A 23,512-nucleotide genomic window follows, 5' to 3' on the forward strand; every position below is an offset into this window, starting at 1 on the left:
TGATTTAATTTAGTTCAGAGTGAAGGAGGGTTAAGTCAAATGACTGCACATGTACACCCTGGGCAAGGAGCTCACAGAGATGCTCAGCTGACACGTGGTGACTTTTTAAAACGTAAGTCATGTCACTGCATAGCCTTCTGTGCATTCAATTCACACATTTCCTAATATGAAATAAATCTGCCCTATTTCAATTTGCCATAGTAAATAAATGCAGCAAACTGTTATATCTCGATGGAAAGAGATGCTTGTTTTAAGCACTATAGCACGAAACACTCCATCCATAAGGTCAGAATTAAAATTTGCTTCCTAAATCGAAACTCCAGAGCAAGACAGAAACCTGAAAAACTTAAGACTTTTTTTCAGAATATGTCTTTAGGTTATTTATTTTAATAAATTATTTCATACATTAAATTTCATTCTGGCCATCTGGCATACCTGCAGTTATTTTAGTGGTGACCATTTGTTATGTATGATGAGATGTTGCAAGGAGATCGACAAAATGAACTACAGAGCATCAAGAGAGCACATAATGGCCATGTAAAATGGGCTCATTTTTCACTAGGGCAAAAATATTAGAGATAGGACTCTACTGTATAAGAGAGGAAGAACAGCCTTTTGGATTGCAAAACACTGTTACCTCTGCACATATGTATGTGTGGATCCCACACTTTTTAAAATGCGCCATTCTGCTTGAGGATACAGGCATTAATTTTCCTCTCAAAGAAAGGTTTTAAAAAGTGCTGTTGAATTTAAGCAAGCAGTCTGATAGGTGCTATTATTTGAAACATATCAGTGTTCTTCACCACAACATAAAGATGCTAAAGGATCCATTTCCAAGTGTGTTTGTGCAAGGACAAATTTTTAAAACACTGTAAAGTAATAGCTCAAGCCAGGTGGTTAAATTGTATTGATCCAAAAGGCTTGGCACCTTGCAGAAGATTACACACCAATTTTCTTCTCTGCAATGAAAATAAGACATTAAAATAAGCATTATAATTTAAAGATTTTGCTGGAGAATTTATTTTTAATTCAGATAAAAATATGTTCTTTCCGTTCATATTAAAAGCTAAATCTTCTGCTTTATTGTCCATAACATTTTATTGGAGAAATAGCAGTTTTGCTAATAAACTTCTTCCTCCTTTTATAAACAATTAAATGAAAAGCTAACCTAGCAATATCCTGTGAAAGAGAGTTGCTTTTATGCTGCATCATTAAAATGCTAAGCAAAACAGAAGTCACACAGCAAATCAAGTTATTCACAAGCTTTGTTAAAAAATGATTTAAACAATACAGTTTCACAAACTATTCTGGTATTTTACTTATGGGGACACAGAGACTAAATACAAACACCATCTGTCTGACTTTGCTTTGCTATTTTCTGAAGCATGTCCCATCACTGCAGTTCAGCACCAGGCACGTCTAGGCAGAAAAGCGGTCCGTTCAACATTTTATCATAGAAGTTGATGAGAAGCTGACTCTTTGTCAGCACTGACAAAGCAATATCATAATATCACGAACACATAGACATTTGCTTACTGCATGCCACTGCAAGTATACCTATAGCAGCCTACAAGATGAACTGGAAGCTGTGCAAAACTGCAGGCACCTGTGGATGTGAGGCTCACAGTGCCTTTGGTCATCAAGTGTAGAAGCACTCCCTTAATGAGCAGGTAAATTAATCCAGTGCCAGAGTAAACTAACAGAGTATGTAAGAAACAGATGTGTATGGTGACTGAAAAAATTCTAAATATCTTAGCATCAAAAGAACAAAGATGTTAATACTTTTATTATGTTGGTTTTGCTTTTGCCCAGTCTGAATAGCAGATTGCATTTCCAGAATAAATGCTTCCAATTGGAGGATGATTGTGAGTTTGGATAAATAAGATGCAAGTAACAAATTATAGAATATTTGTGACAGAGTTGCTGTAGAAGCTGAAAACGTCCTTCAATACCCTTTAAAAAGGGCTTTTCTATTTTTTCAGTGCATTATTTTCTCAAGAGAGATACAATACTGGCAGATTAGTAAATCTTACGGACTTGCAACAAACTTGAATAAAAGAAATTATACATGTTCCTGTAGGTGTTCCCAGATGTAGGGCATTGTTTCCTGTAAGAGAAAATAGCACAATGTTGGGTGTATCAGATTCCTCCCAAATATACAGCAAGCAGCACTTTCAGTTCACTGTAACCTACTCATAACCAGCAGAACTTCAGTCTGAAACACCCATACGCAGACTGACAGTGCATCACAGCACTCGTCTCTCTTTTTCAGACTCATAAAAATGCATTCAATCTGATTTCAAGTTATTTTTTGCAATAATTCACCAGAAATAATAGGTGTGCAGTTGTAATGAGACGAAGTTTTGCAACTAGCTGTTTTCTTATATTCTAGTACAAAGAGAATGAATTAAAAGCAATAATGATGAGATGTTTTGTAAATATGATAATAGTTTATCAGGAATAGCTCATTAACTTCAAAGAACACTGGGACAAATAGTGTGAAGTTGTAACTACACTGATGTGAAAGGCAGACTTTCCATGAATTACCACGCTTACACTCTGATCCCTTTGTCAACACCTCTTATTTAAAAAGATGATCAATTTCCACTTCTTCCACTTCCTATTTCTTTTGCAAATTTCAACCTCATTCCTAGCATTCCACTTTACAGAACAGATATTTGGGTTGCAGATATTAAAAAAACCTGCTATCCAGAGAATATAGAACGCCTTTAATGACATGCTTTTGTTGTTTTTTTTTTCTTTAAGTTCCTGAATTTGGGAGAAAAAAACTTTTTAGTTCTCACATCATCAAATGCAGCATTTTTCTTGCAAACAGTTGGGCAGAGATCAACAGTCCACCTGATCTTTACTACTGGTTACTTTTGTCACGCTAGATTGCATTGTTTGTTTGTTTTTTGTTTTTTACATTAGTTGATCAAAGCATTTTTTAATTAAAAAAAAAGAAAAAAAAAAAAAAGATCAAAAAATCAGTACATTATTTCCAACATTAAGCTCTTTTCATTCTTGTCTACACTACTTTAATACTGTTTTTATAATTAGTTACCTTAAGTAACACACAACAAATAAAATTTCCAAAAATGCTTAACCTTTGACATAAACATCATATCCAGGAAGATTTGGAAGAGATATCTGCAGTGTCAAACTGGGTAACAAAGTTGGAGACAACCCACGAGCAAGTGACTCAGGTGAGTTGTAGGCAGAAGATGAAAATGTTACATTACTCTCTCAGACGGTGCCCTTTTTTCTCTTACAGTTTTAATTAACTTTTTTTTTTTAAAGGTCATAGAGAATTGAACGGAATTTACCAATTAACAGATGAGTCCCTAAAAAAAAATAAAATTGTTTGGACAAAAAAAGATTGAAAAAAAGGTATGTAAAGGAAATACATGGAAGCACTGCTATGCTTGCAGCACCCTACAGTACCTTGAGGCCCTTCTGATTTTCTTTCCTAAGTATCATCGACTTAAGTGCATGCTAAATTACTGATGTTTGTTTTATAAAATCACCATTTTGTACGATTTGCATCCAAGAAGAGAACTTTATTGGATGAGAATTAGTGATGGAACATAAGCCGAATATTTCAATAGAGTTATGAAGAAAATCCATAGGATAGTATTTTCTCTTTTCTACAATAAATACTGATGGGTCACAAATACTTTTAAAATTTAAAAAATCTGATTTCAGGTCCATTTTCGTATTCCATTTTTTTTCTGCTGAAGTATTTTAATAAAAGGAAATTATTCTGGGGAAAGTTATAACTAGGCTAACGCCACATAAAATAATCCAGCCCAGAAAACTGACAACGTATCTCACTGTGAGATTGTATCACGGAGGAGAGTCACAACACTTCAGAACTAGAAGATAGATATGCACATGAAATGTTTTATTTTCATTTTCTATCAAGAGCACTATAGGCAATTCATCCGTTTGCAAAAAAATTTAAATAAGATTTATAAAAATTCAAATGCAGTTTATCTGCCCTTTACTAAACACTCAGATGTGCCCATTCATGAATGAATCACTGTCAGTAGAGACTCCCTGCTGTTCTGCATACGCATCTGTGATTAATGTTCTTTATGTAAGTTAAACAACATCACAATGACTAGAAAAATCCACAAGAAAATCAGAAGCAAAGGTTAAGAAATAACAAAAAGTGGGTAGAAGTAAAATAAGAGGCCTGAGAAAACTTGTACTGCCTGAGGTAAAAACGTACTGATGTTCTTGCTTATGAACTGAATTTGGTTTTATACCCATCAAGGAAAAGGTGTCTTTTTAACTTGCGTACAGTTAACAACTCAAAGTAAAAACCCTTGCGACAGAAGGACACCTACACAAGGGAAAGTAGGACAAGGCAAACTGTATGAAAGAATAAGACAATATTCAGTGTAGGTGTTTACATCAATAAAGTACTTTGTATAGCCCAGCTGAACTTTCACTGAGCAACTTGGGCCCTCTATCTGCCACCTTATTGACCAAGATAGACATTAACCTTCATGACCCTGCCAGTGTAGGAAACTCATGATGTATCCTGTCTTCAGCAAGCTTTTACTTATTTTTACCATATATTAACTACCACAAAGCAAAAGCAATTTTTTTTCCTAAGAAAAACAAACAAGAAGATTTTTAATATAAATTAATTCAAAACTAAACCATAAAATAAAAGCTAAAATTAAATACACTGTAAGGAAGGAAGTAACAATAAAAATATAAGGAACTAGAAAATTATTTGAAGGAATAACTGTCACTGAAAGAAACCATTCCTGATGGTAATTAAATGATTACATTAACAACCCTCATGTAATATCTTTGCAAAGAGACAACTCAAAAGAGAGAAATCATAGCACTACTTCTACATTTGGTTTTCTCTCTGCATTGGATATAAATTCAGCCCAATATTTCTGCATCAGGATGCTTTTTATTTTACATTTATCAGCATGATAAGTTGATTTTAAAATGTAAAGAAGTTCAGGATCACAATGAAGGCTGGTACTGCAATCATTTTGGCTTCATGTCATTGGTACAATAAACTATAAACCCAGAAAGCTCACTTTAATTAAATCTATTACGTCTAGCATAAAGAATACATTTAAATCAGTATCGTTTGCCATGCACTAAAAAACAACATGCCAGCCTATTTTCATTCTGTGACTTCCACAAAGGTACTTAACATTTAACTGCCCAAGAAAACATACAGCATACTTAAGGTGTCATATTCACAAAGACAAAACTTGAAGACTAACTTGGTGCAAATAAATGCTGTCAGAAGACCAGATCTATTGCATTTCTTACTGTATATAGGCTTAAGCTTCCTCACAACATATCTCATGACATAGTATTTGACAGAAACTTAACTTGAACATTTGGACTTACTTGAGCTTTTACTAAAAACTTCATAGATGATTAAAATAGAACACCAAAAATACCTTCCATCATCTGAAACTGGCAGGCAAAAATCACCATCTCAATTTAAACTGAACCATGCCACTTGTGTAGGAATTTAGTGCGACTCACATCTACTTTGAATGAATTAACATCTAAAACATGGTCAAGTCTATCTTGTCTGTCTAGTCTATCAGTCTATCAAGTCTGAATTTTTCAGCAGTACATAAATTAAGAGAATTACCTCTTTGTTTCTCTGAATGTTGGGTAAGGTACCAAGTGTCACCTAAAGGTGATAAACAGAGTCATCTTGTTACTCACCAATAAAGTAGTTGTTTCCTAATGCAAGCATTTCTTCAGAAAGTACAAGTCCACCCAGTGCCTGGAGAAGAGTGACACTTCTGCCATCGATGAGCGAACACTGCTTAAATCCAGCAGTTGTCACCTTCCATAGTAGGATAAGCGAAGCAGTAGCATCTTGTCTTATTCTAAGAAAATAAACGACAAGAATATTTACATACAGTGGGAGAAATTGGTCTTAAAGTACATCAGAACAAAAAGCTTATTATCAGAGAAGGAATACTTAAATATGGTGAACATGGAATCATGAAAAGGTCTGAAGATTTTCATCACTTCCACCAAATTTAAAATATTTTTAACAGTAACATCTGTATAATGGTATACCTAAGCAGATTTAATCATACAGAGTCTCAATTTCTCATACTGAAGGACAGCAACTTAGAGTCCAATAACAGTTTTATATAAAACACTACCCAACAGTAGCCTTGTTCACTATTTGTATTTATGTCTTTTTAAATAGTAGCTCTACAGCTAGAATGCTATCATTTTCTGCAACCGAAACACATCCAACCCTCCTACCTACTGAAGAACATTCAACATTCATTCAATACAGGGGATGCTGGTAGAAATCCTCTTTCGTTTGCTACACCAGATCGAAGGTTTGGAACTGTTTATTCTTGTAAATCAAATGAGTTGTGTAATGCTCTCAAGGTCACTGAGTTCATGTTGCCTTCCTGAATATTGACGGGTTGAATAAGCATACACAACTGCTTATGCACTGTCAGATCCACTAGGGAGCACTATATCTATATTGGTGTTGCTTTCCTCTTAGGATACTTTTTTCCACTAATTTCAATAAAGAAAAAATAAAAACCTATCTATAGTATTTCTGGCAAGATCCCAAAAAATTTGCATTAATTTCACCTAAACGGATCACCACTGGATATGTCCAATCCTCCCAAAGTTCAATCATAACTCATAACCATCCTACTGCTGAAACACTGCTAATTCTGTCTTACTGAAAAGAAGCCCCAGATACAAGGGGTAGACACTCTGTTGCACAATTTCTTCTGCTAAAAGTGTCTCAATTCTACAAAAGCACAGTGTGGTGTCTCCCTTTTTTATAAATGTATATAAAAATATTTTATATATATATACATCCATTTATTTATTTATTTTACAAGAAATGTAAAGTTTTCTCATTGTACTTGACATGAGTTGATAAAATACTGTGACCATATCAGATAAGTAAATTTTTGTCAGTATTTTGGGTCAACTTTAACATAAAACCCCATCACTACTCCCAGAGCTCAATGTCTCATTTTCAGTAACAACTTCTGTTAATATGACAGCAACCATTTAGGTCACCCATAACAATCAAAAGAAAAGAAAATCACTGAACAGAATTTTTTTTGTTGTTTATGTATTCAGTCATTGAACCAGAAATGTTATTCAGGTCTTCAACAAAGGAAATACAATGGAATGAAGATAGATATCAGCTTGCATTAATCAGCCAAAATAAAAAGCTACGAAAGGTAGATAGTATGAAAATGACAAAAAGCAACACTGTGCACTCCACAAACTCATTTATAATGAGGACATTCCATCACGGGTCTTAAATACAGCCACAGAATCTACAAATGTCAGCTTATTCTTGATTTAAAAAAAACAAAACACACACATTCACAGATCTGCTCCCTACTTAAGCTTCTCATGAATGAGATCGATTCAAAGTCCCGTGGGAAGCATAGGACAGCTCCCACGTTTAACAGTTACAGCTTCAAACTGTCTGCAGCTTGTCTGCTTGCAGCAGTTTGTTTTTTTCCAGTGAGCAAGGCCTTTTTTAACTGAAAGCTGGCATTCTGAAAGATAAGATGACAGTATGAGAAAAGTAGGCTATTTTGGGAAAATGTGAGCCTAAAATTGCAGTAAAGCTGTGAGCCAGAGAACTCTGTTGGCAGATTTTTATGTGAAAACGAGTTTTCAATAGGAAATGCCTCATACCAGCTGACAGAATCAGATCTTTCTAGGAAGCCAGGTTCTGTTAATTAAAAGTTACAAAGCAACCCTTTTATTGAAAAACTATCAGTTTGAACGTGTTTAACAGCGTAAATTCCAATTTTTTAAAATTGGAATTGGTTTGCAAGACATTCACATCAAAGATTTCAGCTGATTGACAACACCCAAAGCAATATTCCAGAAATTAAATATAAATATAAAGGATAAAATAAGTGTAATTATTTCATCAATAACTACTTTCCACCAACAAATGAATCTTATACTAAAGGGAAAAAAAAGTGTTCACTGCACGAAGGAGAAAAGAAACATCACATCTTTTCAAAACTGCCATCTTCAGAATATTTGCCCCGATTCCTAGTGCATTCAGAGTCAGCTTACATGCTTACATCTTCTGAAACATTAAGTATGTGGGAGAAGTTACACCAAGCAAAGAGCTGTCACAGCAGCGCTAGATACATGAAGGCTTCTGAAGTTATTTCATGTACTTTTAACCATTTGACAAACCTGTGCATCTGAAAAGCAGATTTCTAAAATACCCAGGCAAATTAAAAGAAAAATGCTTTTATATTCCATAAGAAATATTTTTACTTTATTGATGTATTCTGTGGAACTTCAAAGGAGACAAGACGGCCTCCAGCAGAGGTATTGGAACTGGCATTTCCACAAGCCACATCTGGAAGTATCTGAAAATAAAATTAGTTTTATTTAATACTGAAGCACAAAATACAACAAAAGATTTTTTTTTAATAGCACTAATAATACAGTAATCATCTTTTAATAATGGATCAAAACACTTACTGAAGTATTTATGCTGTCATTAAACAATATGAAAATTCATATAAACATCCTTTCCATTTTAACAAAACTTTCCTGCACATGGTCATGCATGGACTTCTAAAGGTATCTTCCTTTAAAAGTGACCATATAATTTGAAAAGATGGATGGGCTTCTAGTCTTGTGAGTTATTAACTAAAGCTCTAAGATTTGCCACTTCCATAAATGTTGCATCACTAGCAAGAGATTTTTGAGGATTTATAACAGCAGTCACTGTTACTGTCTTTTTACTATATGGAAATCTGTTGGGTGTTTTTTTTTTTTTCAAACTCAGATTACTTTTAAACATATTCTCTGCATTGCTCAAACAAGGCCTAAAACTACTCTTTCCAAGCACAAGTTGTTTCAACTAATGAAATGTTTTCCAATGGAGAAAAATGACAAACAGAGCTGAGAGCTAGGAACTGATTTGCCTAGTCTCTGATAATCAGCTGGTATGGAAATTGTGAACTAGAGCAAGAAACAATACAGAATGCCATACAACAAAGAATCATATAATGGCTTGGGATGGATGGGACCTTAGCAATCATCTAGTTCCAACCTCACCATCGTTGGCTGGTTGCTCCCCTCTGATCAGACTGCCCAGGGCCCACCCAACCTGACCTTGAACACCCCCAGGCATGGGGCCTTCATAACCTCTCTGCGCAGCCTGCACCATGGCCTCATACACTCCGAATAAAGAATTTCTTCGTAATATCTAACCTTACCTCCCCTCCTTTAATTTAAAACCGTTCCCCCTTGTCCTATCAATACCAGATCACATAAGAAGTCAGTCTCTCCAGTTGATAAGCTCCCTTCAGTACTGAAGGCTGCAATGAGGTCTCCCCACAGCCTTCTCATCTCCAGGCTGAACAACACGAGCTCCCTCAGTCTGTCTTCATAGCAGAGGTGGCTTCCTCTGGACCCTCTCCAACACATCCACATCATTGTAGAATAATAATTTTTTAGGGTAGTTTGAAAACCATTACTATTTTCAATGACATCTTCATTTCATATAAGTAATAATTTATATGGCATAATTTTTTTTTCCTATCGCTTACATTATCTGTAGTTTTTATTAAGTAGTTCATCAACAGCTTACCTATGAAATATCACCCTAGTGAAAAAAAAAATCAATGTCACCTTAAAATTAAGGTTAAGCAGATTTTGCGACATTATTATTTCAATCATCTGGAATGTGTGTGCAACCTTTTCATGTTAGCCATACTGACAAAGTGAAAACAGATGCCTGACACACTGCCATGAATTAATCATTCATTACTGAAAAATCAGAATCTAACTTCTAATTTTATTTATAATTCACATGTTAAATGCTACCATGGAATATCTGTGAAAATACAAAAAACGAAAGTCCAGAATATGATACAAAAAATAACTTTTTAAGGGACTCAGAGTTGACTTTGACTCAGACAAGAAAAATTCTCTGTATTCACATCTCCCCAAAAATGTGCATGATTACTCAACTCATTTCTTCATTGCTGAATTATCTTGCACATATAATATGTATGCAGTTTATGAAAATAAACATGTAACTTATGAAAAGAAAAATAAATGCAATTTTTTTTTTTAAGAAACTCACCAAAAAGAAAAAAGATAATATACCTATTAAAACTGGAAGTCAAAATTATTAAGCTAATGTTCAAAACTTGATGAAATTAAAATGAGTTTGGCTAACACTCTTTTTATATAGTTTCCCACATTCATAATATTCTTTTCTTTGAGAATCTGTATGTCTCAGTGTATCGAAATCTTTATTCTCATACTCTTACAGTGCATGTAACAACATATTCAATGTTAGAATATATTTTCAGAATGTCTTGTATCTACTACCTTAGATCACAAGCAGGAAAACAAAATAATTTAAGCATCTCCTTTACCTTACTATTCTATATTAGAAGCTTGGAAGTAAACAGTATACAACTCTTGGAAACTTAAGGAAATAAAGCTCATGAAGCAAGAGTGGCTGCATAACGAGCAATTAACCCTGTGAAAATCCGCAATAGTTCAAAAAAATTTTCAAAGCATTCAGAAGTAAGGACTGTTCAGCATAAAAAACACAAGTAGGAAATATTCTTTGGTAACCAAGAAATGCGAAAAACAAAATGCATGTTTGACTCCTCTGATAGGATGATATGTAATGTTTGATTTCCTTCTCCAAGAAGGAACACCATTTATAACTGGCCTTGATTTCATGGACTAAGAACCTCCTAAAATATTTATCTAAACCAGTAGGATGTGAAATAACAGAATTTCACAGCAGCTGAAACTTCACTTTTTTTCTATTACAAAAAATGGTACTTGGATCAGACAAAACATACAAGAAGAAACAGCAGCATCCATGAGGAACAGAAACGGTGCCAGCAATACCCTATTTGAGACAAATACTACAGAGACAAAAATGACAGCTCTGACATCTAATTTAGCAAATAAATCACATAGCTTTTCCATAGCTCTGGGAAGCTTGTATAAAGATTTTTAAGCATGTGTCTCTCCTTTCTGAAGAGAACTCCTAAGAACTGAAAGACTGAAAAATGAGGACAAAGAAGACAAGTACATTACAATAATACAGGGCAGTCAGAAGATGAAAACAACCTGTGGGTCTCACTCTAAGAAAAAAAAAAAAAAAAAAAAAAACAGTAGGAAATTTAAAACAGAACTCAGGAAAACATAATGAAATTATTTTCAAAATGTAAAATAAAGAGTCCATGATAAACCCTGCCTTACTATTCCAATTGCTCTTTAAATTTAAAAGTGAAAGGGCTAAAGTCAAAAACACAAACAGTGTCAAACACTTAAAGTCATTTAAAAATAATCTGTGGAAAAAAACAAAAAAAAATCATATGTTGGCAATGAGATCAAAGTCTTCCAAAATTCCCCTGCTGCACTCAGTAGTACAGAACCTTTAAGCCAGCAAGGAAGTTCCTCAGGGAACAAACCACAGATACAATACAAATGATGCAGCTATTTTAAAAATAGTTGCTAAAGAAAACAAAATTTTGATGCACCTGCCAGAGCCTGAGGCATGCTTAGGAGCTGCTTACAAAGATAATCTCACACATCAGCACAGACTATTCTGAAGATTTTATGCTCCTCAACATATTACTGAGAGTTTGGGAATTTTTGAACTGTTGACATGAAATATAGTATTCCTCTTTTTGTATTATATTCTGTAAATTTGTATCTAAATTACATTACTGGTGGATTTCTTTTAAACAGAGAACTTAATACATAAAATCTATATTTTTGTTTCAAAGATACTAACAGCATTAACATCTTGAGTCTTTCTATGACAAAAAGAAGAGAATCATTTGAGAAAACAAGAGTGAAGTCTCCTGAAGAGGATCTGTCCCTACAACTTCCAGCTGGAATTTAAAAAAAAAAAAAACACTGACTTGGCTGGAAGATTACTTAACCAAGCCAGAACATCAGTGTTGATGAGATTGAAAAGAATATCAGCTGCAGTACCTAGGAAGAGTTAAACAGACTCTGCTTTTCCATATTAGATCTTTTCTGAAAATATTACACAGTGTGAATTGTGCAGATATTCTTCTGCCACATACACCAATATATAGAAAGAAATACACACACCATTCTACAAGTCCTGCAACACAGACAGATCCCAGGGAAGTATTTTTGCATGTGTGCTTTTATTACCTTGGTAGATTAAGCATATTAGCCTTCAGCTTGATGAGGCTAAGAAACACAGAGACTCTAAGTCTACATTTATGCTAGAATACATATATGCTGTCTAGCACTACTGAAAGTAGTTCTCTGAAGATATTTGTTGAAATGAAGTTTCCTTGCACATTTCTTGGATGGCTGACCACACAGACAGTTGTATTTCTACAAAGCCTTAAGCACACTGACAGGCTAATCCTCAACAGTGCAAAATACAGTCACAATGCTACAGCATTATGTGTCCATTTGTTTGATATCATAACCCTTCAAGTTTAAAGGATTGCAAAAATATTTTACTTCTTACAAAACACTCCATACCTTCCTCCGATATAATAGTCTGGAAGCGGAATCACCAAATTCCCATTAGCCTCAGCAATTCTTCACTACTCTACTAACAAGATATTAATGAATGTTTCTGAATACTAACAAACACTTCCAAACACTGGAACATTTTGCCCAGGTACACTGAGGACTCTTCAACCACTCTTCATGGAGATATTCAAGCCTTGACTGAACACTTCTCAGCAACCTGTTCTAGCTGCCTTGCTTTGAGCAAGAGGGATGGACTGGACAATCTCCAGAGTTCTCTTGCAAGGTCTTCTAGGCTGTGATTCTGTGAGGAAAAAAAAATCATCTCATAAGGCAGTTGGTTGCTATCTCTTTCTTGTTATTGCCACTGCCATTTCAGTGACACCACAGCATATACAGAACTCCATTCCAACATACTAGGAGTGATTTTTTTTTTTAATAGAAACATACCCAAACGTTACTCAAATAAGCAAACTCATGCACACACTAGTATATTTTTAAGTTACACTTTCCTCCTCTGTGATCTCTGATGGTTCTCTGTTTTTCTGTCTCTGAAACCTTTCTCCAGTTTTCTCTCCTAATGCGTGAACAAGGAAATCTGCATAGCCATGAAGCCATAGCAAAGTTGGGAAGATTGGTCTGGAATTAAACAGAATACATGAATGCACACATTATTCCCTACATTTGACTGAAACTAAATAAAAGAGATGAATATAATCTTATAGAAAAGTCAAGACTCTTTGGGGGCTGGAACTAGATTATCTTTAAGGACCCTTCCAACCTAAGTCATTCTAAGAAGTAGTACTTAAAAGGAAAGAAAAAAAAAGGTAAGATCTGTGCTTAAAATTTTAAACAGATTTGAAAAGACATTAGGTTAATAGAAAGAGTAAGAAAACTGGTCCTTTGAGAAAAATAAGACTGCACTCGGGTGGCCTCCCATGAAAGTTCACATGGTCATTACGAAAGATGGCCTTTCCTCTTCAGTAGCACAGAAACAGAGGAGATGAATGAGGTATGAAGAATGCTCTCGCAAATGCTTTTTGAAATCTTCTTCCAAATGATTGCATATTAACTTTAAATTCAATAAAGTAAGTTTCAGAAATTACAGTTTTGCCCTTTCTAAACATATAACGAAATTTCTATCAAGATAAGGCCTGCACAATTTCTTCTTTTCTTTAATTCTTTAATTTCTTTAATGGTGATGAGAAGTATCTTTTATTTTCTAAGAAATATAAAACATTTCTCAGCTTTCTTTATGCAAGAGAAAAATACTACAGAGAATTTAAAACAGGTATGATGTTGACTAAAAGATCCAGAACTGCTGTCTGCAGAGAATTGCAAAGAGAAGTCACAGGAAAAGAAAACCCAATGCAATAGCATGTGAAATGGGAGATCAATTACTATCTTCTTTTAGTCAAAATGCCAATCAATAAGCCATGATCATTCTGGCACACAAATCCCATTCAGGACAGATCTGTAAAAGAAAAGCAGTCCCCTTATCCAGCTGCATGGAAAAACTACTGCTTCTAAAAAGCTGGTATCATTTAGTTTAAACCCCACAAGTATATTTGCCTCTACCCTCGAGAGTTTCATATGGGACGATGCTTGAAAGGAAACCAGAACAGAAAGAAAATGAAGGCTTACATCTAACATATCTCAGCAGTGGGAGAGGAAAGCAGAAGTGTTTAGAGTAGGAGTGCCTCTCTAAAGAGCACCAAGGGAAGGCTGACAGACTGAGTCCAAAAACAGTATCAAATGAAGAAGCCTTGCCAGCTATTGTAGCACTGAAATTTAACACAGGGAAGTCTGCATATCTACCCAAAAAATTCCGTCAAAGTCATTTTTTGAGTATAGCTCAGCTCATCCGACCTAAAGTGGTTTGAGTAGTCAGCAGTCACACTGCCAGCAGGATCTACTAACCAAAGATTCTGATACGGCAATCCTCCAGTAACACCAATAAATTTTTTTATTCATGCCACAGGTTACTACTATTAATATTACATCAAGTGGTAGATGCTTATCTAGCTTAGTAGGTTATCTTACACTCTCAGATAAATGACCAGGCTAATCATGTTAACCAGATGCCTTCTTGTCTCAAGCTGACCACCAAAATGAGGGGCCACATTCATAAAATCTTCCAATAAATCATTCAATCAATATTATTTCCTTGAATGGTCATTTTTACGCCGTAGTGTGTGAAGCTGTTCTGAATAATACAGATAAGCATCATGGAAACAAGCTCATCAAGCAAAAAAATCCACATCAACAGATCTTGAAGTGAAGATTACAAGCTCAGGTCATTGGAGAGGATGCTACGAGGTAAACTGAGCCAAAGTCTGTCAGGTCAGTCAGAAGAACTTCTTCTCCATGTATTTTTGCATCAAAACAATGATGCACCCATAGGCTATTTCAACAACAACAAAAAAAAATGGATGATCTTTTAGCAACAGGGAATGAACTCAAGATTCAAAGGTCTCCCTTTCAAGGAGAATTATTCCTTAAGCATATCCATCTGTTGCAGTACATGAGCACCCTCTTTTAGAAGCTTCCACCTGGACCGGCCACATTAATTTAAAAGACATATAGTGTACTGACTAAAAACCCATATAAAACAAGGTTTGTCCACATTGCAAAGAGAATTACAAGTTTCTTGTAGCTCTAATCACTAGTTCCAAAGCCCAGAATCATAGCAATAGCATTTGAGTATAAATAAAAGGTTAGTGTAGGACTCCTGTGGTTAGCATTCTAATTCCTGGCCATGTATCTGGCAAATCACTCTACTGCTCTGTGCTTCAGTATCTCCATGTACAAAATGTGAATAACACTACTGATTTCCTTTGTAAAACAATTCGAGAGCTATTAAGAGAAAGTAATATATAGGAGTAAGGCACTGCTATTGTAACAGTTGATTTTTACGCAGAAACCTTTGTTGAATCTATTATTTGATTAGAATTAATGAGATCATTCTCTTTTTTCCTATTATTCACTAATATCTATCTTTTTTACACTGTAATACAAAAGATCATTGGACTGGGGAAGTTTCAATTGCTAGTTTTATCTGCCTTGCAAGTGGAACAATTAATTTAGTTGCCCAAAGCAGGAAAGAAAGATCTCTCTTTTGACACCTGAGCACAAAGATAAACCCTTGTTATATTTCAGAAATCTTCAGTGTAATATTTTTCTCTTAATGGTCTGTGTTTATAGACCTTAGCCTGTTTATCAGGAAAAGACTAATTTGTTATAGTAAGATCAGTGAGAGAAATGTTACAGTATCCAAAGACATCTGCATGTTGTCTTCTGGTGCAAGTCTTACTGGGAACATCTGGTCAAATACACACTGCCAAGTATGTCCCCAGCAAAAAAAATGTCCAACTGCCAATATACGTCACGCCTCTCTTAGATTAATTTCTCTCAGGAGTTCCCAAAACTTCCTGAAGGAGCTTCCATGAAAATTCATCCTTGGAAGACTGAGAGAACATTCATATGATGAGATTCTGGCAAAATTTCTCTCTAAGTAGACAGACAAAAGAGTCTGACAAGCTCTGGTTCACTTGTGGTATCAGATTAAAGTGAAAACCAGGCCAACCTGGAAAGCTGACAATCAAACAAACCAACAAAAAAACCAAACACCAAAAAGCAATAGCACCTCCTAATCTCAAGATCAAAAGAGTAGATTTTTGCAATAAAAAACTAAAGTTATTTCATTTTATTTTATTTTTGCTTATAAGAGAGTGTAAGTAAGGAACGAGCTTGGCAAAGCCTCTAAAGCTACGAGGAAATGTAGTATTTTCCTGCTTAACACTGAACTTTTTACTCTTAAGACTTCCACCAAAGAGGCTTTGAAACACAGACCCTTGGGCATAACAGCTCTCCCTTTGGTTTAATATAAGAGCAGAGACAACGTCTTGAATTAGCAACTGGAATGTTTCTTCCAAACAAGTATCTCTCCCTTCCAAAGAACAGATCACCATACTATGTGAAAAATACTGTGAAAAACACAAGACCCATTATAACAAATTAAAAACATACAAACACAAGTAATTTCTGTGATATTTTCGTGTAACGGCTATTAGCATTACTAATGCATTTGTGATTGATAAGCTGTATGTATTTCTCAGGTAAGAGAAGACATAGACAAGTGAATTTCAATTATTAAAACACCCAATTCACAGACTGTGAAGAATCTGTTTGAAAAGCTTACAGAATCTACCTGAAACGCAAACCAGGCAGAAATGTTTATACAATACCAGATCACAGATTGAGGAACACACACGAGGCAAGGCAGGCGCACCAGGAAGGACGTGCCCTTAATTGATCAGGACATTGAAAGCACCCAAGCAGAGATTACATTGCATTTAAACTAATAAAAACAGATCGTTGTTTGTTCCTGCTTCAGTGCTTTCTCTCCAGTCTTCACCATCAGTGCCTGAGATATGTTCTACTGTAAAATAGATATGGGTAAAGGTATTTCAAAAAATAAAGCTTGTTTCTCCAGATATTGCCTACCAGAACTCTCACTGAAACAGGGTACAGCCCTGTAACTACTTATATATAGATTTCCCTAAATTTACTTTATATATGACTGGAATGAAACATTCTCGTTTTGAAGAAATACCCAATGCAGTGTTTGTGAAAGGCCACCCTTAACCTCATTACCTTTAATAAATACCTTTTTTGTGTGTGCTTAATTTTACCATCAAATTAACTCAGGGCAGAATCCATATCTTCAGCTCACTAATGCAGAGAGCCCTGACATCATGCACAAGTGACAATCCAACCATGACAACACTTAGAGGCAATTTTCTCTGTGCTTTTATTTAAACAGAATATTCTCACCTCGATTTCATCCCATTTCAGGTCCACAACTTTCTGTCCCGCCCTTGGCTGCCACGTAGGTAGCGTCACTGTTGCTCGTGAGTGAGGCAGAATGACGTCAGGCTCCAGCGTGGAGGTGACAGGCCTGCTTTGTCGAGGAGATGATTCCTCTGCCTGCTCGGGGAGCGGAGGGCTGTGCCGAGAGTGCTCGCAGTTTGCTCCTTCATAGCCATCACTGCAGGCACAGAGGTAGCCATCCCCACTGCTGCTGCAGTTACCATGGTGACAGGGGTTGCTGGCACAAGGGTCTGAAATGAACTGAGGAAAAAAACCATCATGTAGGTCAATCACTGCACATAAAGGATTTATTTATGAGCTTTAGAAACACCATAAAACAAGATCCTTTCCCCCTTCTGTATTTACCTTCCAAGCATATATAAGAACCAAGCTCATCTTTGATACAACTTCAAGGAAGCAAATTCAAAGGATTAAAGAAGAATATTAACTGATCTATATTCATCGCTGCTCTCAGAATACTCATGCAAAACTCACTGTTAACACATCCAAGCAACGTGACAAACATGAAGTAGGAGCATGGCTACCACTCACAATCTGTAATTTTCAAAACAATCTTTGGAGTAATCTGACCAGGGAAAACACCAAAACCTACAAATGTGAAGCAGTAACAGCAGTGGGAATAGGACACAGAGCTCACACAGGTCACCGTGTCAGGAAGTAGCTGTGCACTGTCAGAGCAAAGTACATCATGTAATCCTATTTGTGGACATAAATTCAATTTTACAACAGCGGGGCTTTTTGCCTGTACTTCATTTAGTGGGTAGCAGTTTCAGAATCTAACTCATTCTGGTGCTGAAAGCTTTGTAACAGGAACTACTGGGGGGAAGCTTCTTTTTAAGGCAGCATTTGTAATAGATTAGAACAAGACAGAGCTCAGCGATGTGAGAAAAATCCTGCTGTACACTCGCCTGCTCTGCTCTGACTCCAGCCTTAGATATATCCACAGCTAGCTTGCACTCCATTTCTTAGGTCATCATTGACTTGAAGGCTATATGCCTCTTCACTCCTCCATGCTGGTTCTTGCCTCTACAACTCACAGAGCACATCTACAGACCACTCCCAAGTTCCACCTGATGAGCTCAGCCTCCTGGGGCAGGACAGACCCTCCATTTGTGGTCACCCTCACAGCGCACACTCTGACATTTAGCACTGCTTTTTGCCAACACATCAGTGTTTTTGTTTACCCTGGAAATAGCCTCCCGATAGCACCTATGAAATTTCTGCCTTAGTCAGAGCTACATCACACTGCTGACTCACTGTCATCACTTAAGCAACTAATACAGACAGGCAGTTCCCTTGATTTGTCCTCACAGTGATAATCAATCCACCACTGCAAACGGACATCATTTGTCTCAACATGCAAATTTCAACCAAGTGTCCCAGCTCCCAAAGCTAGCCAATATCCTGCACAATATTCCACTCTTTCCCTGATTAAGCAATGCTGCTTCTTATTTTATTTCTCACTACAGCATCACAGTTAACGATAGTTTAATAATGTTTAATAATAAATAAGAATTACATAAGCTGTATATATATCTTTAATGCTATAATTGCCATTCCTCTAGAAATAACCAGGAGTAACTTCACTATTAGCAAAACATATCAGGCACTTAAAGTCCATAATTTCAGAATCTTTGGGGACAAAGTAATTACTGGGTCTACACTTGGAATTTTCCCTTCCCATCTGTTCAAAGCCTTGGTACCAGGGGCACGAAATCCTAATATTAACTCTTCCTTTTCTAACACTGTGCTTTTCATGACCTTGGCTGGAACTTTTCCTTTTAATGGAATTTTTGTGTATTCTAGCCTCTGTAATATCTTTTGAACAGCAGAGGAAGCATTATTATGAATGTCAATTTTGGAAACAGTTAATTATGTCAGATTTTTTGCTGACTGATGCAGAAGAGTTAGAGGCCACACAAGAAAATCTAAATATATCTAAAATATCTAAATACTGTTTAAAATATACAGTATGCTCATTTATCTTGACATTCAGTTGTAGCTATGGATATTATTTACTTTGTATGGGGACACATCTCATACATATTAGGTGATACACTAGACATCAGGCACAAGCTCTGACTCTTCTTCACTTTTAAAAACAAAGTGTATATTGAATTTCTATATACTTCACATATCAAGAACCAATACCATCTTCCTGCTTGGCTTCAATAAAATATGGAAAGAGCAAAGTCCAGCCATTAATTAGGAATTCAGCTCATTGTTCAAATCTGTTCTACACACTGACTGCTAATTTGTTAACAAGGCCAAGCTGCCACAAGATCAAGAATCAAAGTGTGGATTTTTATGACCAGGTTGGCTTATCTCCTTAAAGCTTCTTTCTCCTTCAAATCAACAGAATAAATAAATTCTTAGAGAAAACCTTCTCGATCAGCAAAATCATAGCTATATATGACAGAAAAGAAGGAAAGGGGAAAAGGATTTCAGGAAGGAGCAAAACCCAGTTCTGTTGTACAGTTCATCAGCTATATTTTAAGCTTGCTCTCGCTTCCAAGCAGCAGAAGTTTTCACAACACTTTCCTATTAAGACTGCTGAAGAAAAAATTGTTTCAAGGTAAAGAAGGCCAAAATGAGCTGCTGAACACTATGCAAAGTCTTTCTCCCACCTGCAACTCTCCTCTTAGATGTGTTAACACAAAACTAATTCTTGACTCTCTTTTTAATTTCACTTCCTGCCATCACAGACAACACTATACAATCTTCCTGCTTGGCTTCAATAAAATATGGAAAAAACAAGTCCTGCCATTAATTAAGGATTCAGCTAATTGTTCAAATCTGTTCTATGCACTGACTGCTAATCTGTTAACAAAGCCAAGCTGCCACAGCAATGTCACAGGCTGCCATTTCACACTTGTCAGTAGCACCTCATGCCTTCAAAACAATGGTAGGATTTTAAAAGTCAGCAGAGTCCAAAAGCCTCCAGTTTGACTTCCTGAGATAGTTTCCAGTTACAGGATGAAAGCTGCAGTTTTCAAATACGTAAATTGAATTCAGCTGGTTGGGATTTAGACTAAATGCTTCAGTTTGCACGCATTCAGGTAAAAAACATCTTAGGAGAGATTTATATCAGTAGAATAAACTGGCATCTCTGTTGCTGAAGAAATGCCCTAATACAGAAGCAGAACACCAGGTAGAGATCATGGGAAGATCCGCCCTGTATAACCTCCATCCTACATCACCAGCACTGAAAAATGATCAGATGCCTCAAGTTCAAGCCACGCACTGTACATTAAAAGTTATCAACTTTTGAATACAATAGAAAGAAAAAAATTAAAATCAACAGCCTTAAGGTATTATCTGTTTGTTTGATACAATAAAAATGAAAAATTTTGAAACAATTTTTTTTTAAACCACAACTGAAATATAAAATGTTTGCATACATATCCATTTATGAAAAGGAAATGGAAACAGATTTAGATCTTCTACATAGCAATGAAAATAAAGATTATCTGGCAATGTAATCTCTTCAGAAGAATGGCTTAGTTATCTTCACCCTGTGATTTAAATGTAGACTGATTCAGACCTTCAATCCACTGAAGTTTTAAATTCCATTCTATCACACATTCAACATTTACGTGAATTAGGAAATGAAAGACAAAAATAAGAAAACTGAGACAACGAAAAAAAATAAATCAGCTCCTCCAAAGAGAAGAGTGTCCAAGGAAGAAGCATTGGAATGAGTGTATTAAGCAAATAAATGCATTTTATTTTAAGGAAATATTTTTTGTGATATGACTCAAGTAAAAATTTTGGTTCAATTTCTGGTTCTCAGAAACATCCAACGCAACCTGAGAACAGTCAGATTTCTTTTCCTTTTCTCTGTCTTATTAAATGAAAAAAAGCTCCCTGTCTCTTTCCTAACTGTGAAATTGAGATAATATTTCTTTCCTCTCATCACTTGTGTTATCTGGATAGAACAATTTTTTTCAGAATGTGAAGCACAGAAGGATAGGAACACTCCACAGATAGGAACTCTCAAGCAGGAATGAATACAAGTAAATAAAAGAATGCAATAAATCTCAATACAGCAAGGCTAAGCCTGTCACCTATGGGCTTCATGTTAGTTTCTTTGTTTTTCTTTCTTTCTCTTCTGTTTGGTTTCTTCTGAACACTTCTGTGCTCAGACAAATAGCAGCATTCAGAAGAATACCCAACTATAAGTCCCCAAAGTTAGCAAACATTTCTAACTTACCTGTTCTTTTCTAATCCTTAAAAGACTGCAAAATCCTATTGGTATGGCATGCATAAATACTACATGTCATCAAAACAAAGTGTCCAGAAAAACAAGTTGAACAGCAGTTTAATTTTCCAACTGTGACCAAACAGAAATAAATTAAAAAATAATGAAAAATAAATACAGTAATTAAAAAAAAAATAAAGCAATAAAAGAATCACTGATGCACTAGGATTATGAGAATTAAAATGAATGAGACTGTCTCTTCTGAATGTAAACACTAAACAATGTCAGTATCTTGGTGTACACAGGCTCCTCAACCTTAAGCATTCCCAAAAATCTACCTCCAATCCCTTTTACATACGTTTAAGGATACTACTGATACTTAAAATGTAGTAACTGTTCTGCCACACATGGAAAAGTGAAGTGCCATGATATGGTGAAACTGCCTCACAGGGTGTGGTGATCACTTGCACCTGATCATATGCACCAAGCCCACATAGGAATCAGAATGTCACAGTTTGCCAAATTAAGAGGAAAAAAAGTGTCTACACAGTGTTATTTCTAACTAGAAAATGGCTATTGGCTATGAATTGCACCTGGGTGAGCCCTGGGTATCCTCCCCTTTGAGAACAGGGAAGCCACGAAGATATAGAAAGTGCTGTCCTTGGAAGCCACAACAATTAGGGCTTTATTCCCCATCCTGCACATAATTTGAGCAAAAAAAAAAAACACTTATGTATTGCATAAAACACAGATATAGCAACTACATTAGAAACAACAAGCTGCAACATAGAGGGCAAATGAGTCAAGCTCTAGAAGGCTCATGCCAAGAACTGTACCCCAACAAAATGACAACACAGGTCACGTCTTTCGAGAAGTAAACATTTACTGTTTTCCTTTAGTGGTTCCACTCAATGCCCCAACCCACCAGGAAAGGCATCAGTAAGTGCAATAAGAAGAGAAACCTTTATCGGATAATTTAGAACACGATTCTTTGAACCTCTGTTAACTGCAAGCACTTTGGATTGCTTCCAAGCTGCCATTCTCATTCTATGAGTTTTGAATATCCAGAGTAATGAAACTGCCAGAGAATGTAATAAATGGGTAGAAAACATTTTCTTCAGTGAAGCAGCAAAGATGCCTACAGAAATTGCCTGTTTAATTGACACCAAAAGCATGGCTGCCTAAATCTATTCGAAAAACTAGCAAATATAACAAGGCAAATTTTAACCAGCATGATAGATTTTAAAAACAGAGAACCAGCAAATGGGTAACTTACCCTTGCATGGTAAGTTAGCATACATCAGCTGCTTTGCTTTACCTGTCCTCAGGCATATTCAAATAACCACAAAATAAATTGAGATCACTTTCCCTCTGCCTCAACAAAAGGAAAATATCTACTTCCCACTAAGCACAGAGTACTGCCAGATGTGAGCATGCACATAAATAATTATTGAGAAGCACCTTGTAGTTCTTCCTCAGCTCTTCTCAGCAGATTATTTTTAATATTTATATACATATAAAGTATACATATGTATATATATACATATACATACATATACACATGTATATGTATATACATATATATACACATGTATACATATACATACATATACACATGCATGTGTATATGTATGTATATGTATATACATATACATATATATATATACATATACATACATACATATATATATATATATATATGCTGGGAAAGGCCATTCAAATTGTTTGCTATTTGTGTCAATAGAATAGATTGAATATTACATTTCCAGCACACAAGCTAAACCAACTTACAGTTTTTCTTCAATTTCCATACTTGGCAGAGACGTTTTTTATAAACAAAATGAAGTCAAAATATTCACCCTGAAAATAAGATAGGTC

The 23,512-nt window shown here is 35.6% G+C and overlaps 1 protein-coding gene across 1 annotated transcript in view; it reads right to left on the bottom strand.

Annotated features, from left to right (window-relative positions):
- DNER (delta/notch like EGF repeat containing) overlaps window positions 1-23,512 on the bottom strand; it is a gene marked incomplete at both ends in the record, with an annotated part of 102,313 nt that overhangs the window by 44,264 nt on the left and 34,537 nt on the right. Inside the window, 3 exons of the mRNA XM_079539717.1 lie at window positions 5,722-5,888; window positions 8,308-8,402; window positions 17,377-17,673. Coding sequence (XP_079395843.1) covers window positions 5,722-5,888; window positions 8,308-8,402; window positions 17,377-17,673 — 559 coding nt within the window. The remainder of the gene's footprint in view (window positions 1-5,721; window positions 5,889-8,307; window positions 8,403-17,376; window positions 17,674-23,512) is intronic.

The sequence above is a fragment of the Tetrao urogallus genome (assembly GCF_951394365.1).
Source record: "Tetrao urogallus genome assembly, chromosome: 9".
NCBI lineage: Eukaryota > Metazoa > Chordata > Aves > Galliformes > Phasianidae > Tetrao > Tetrao urogallus.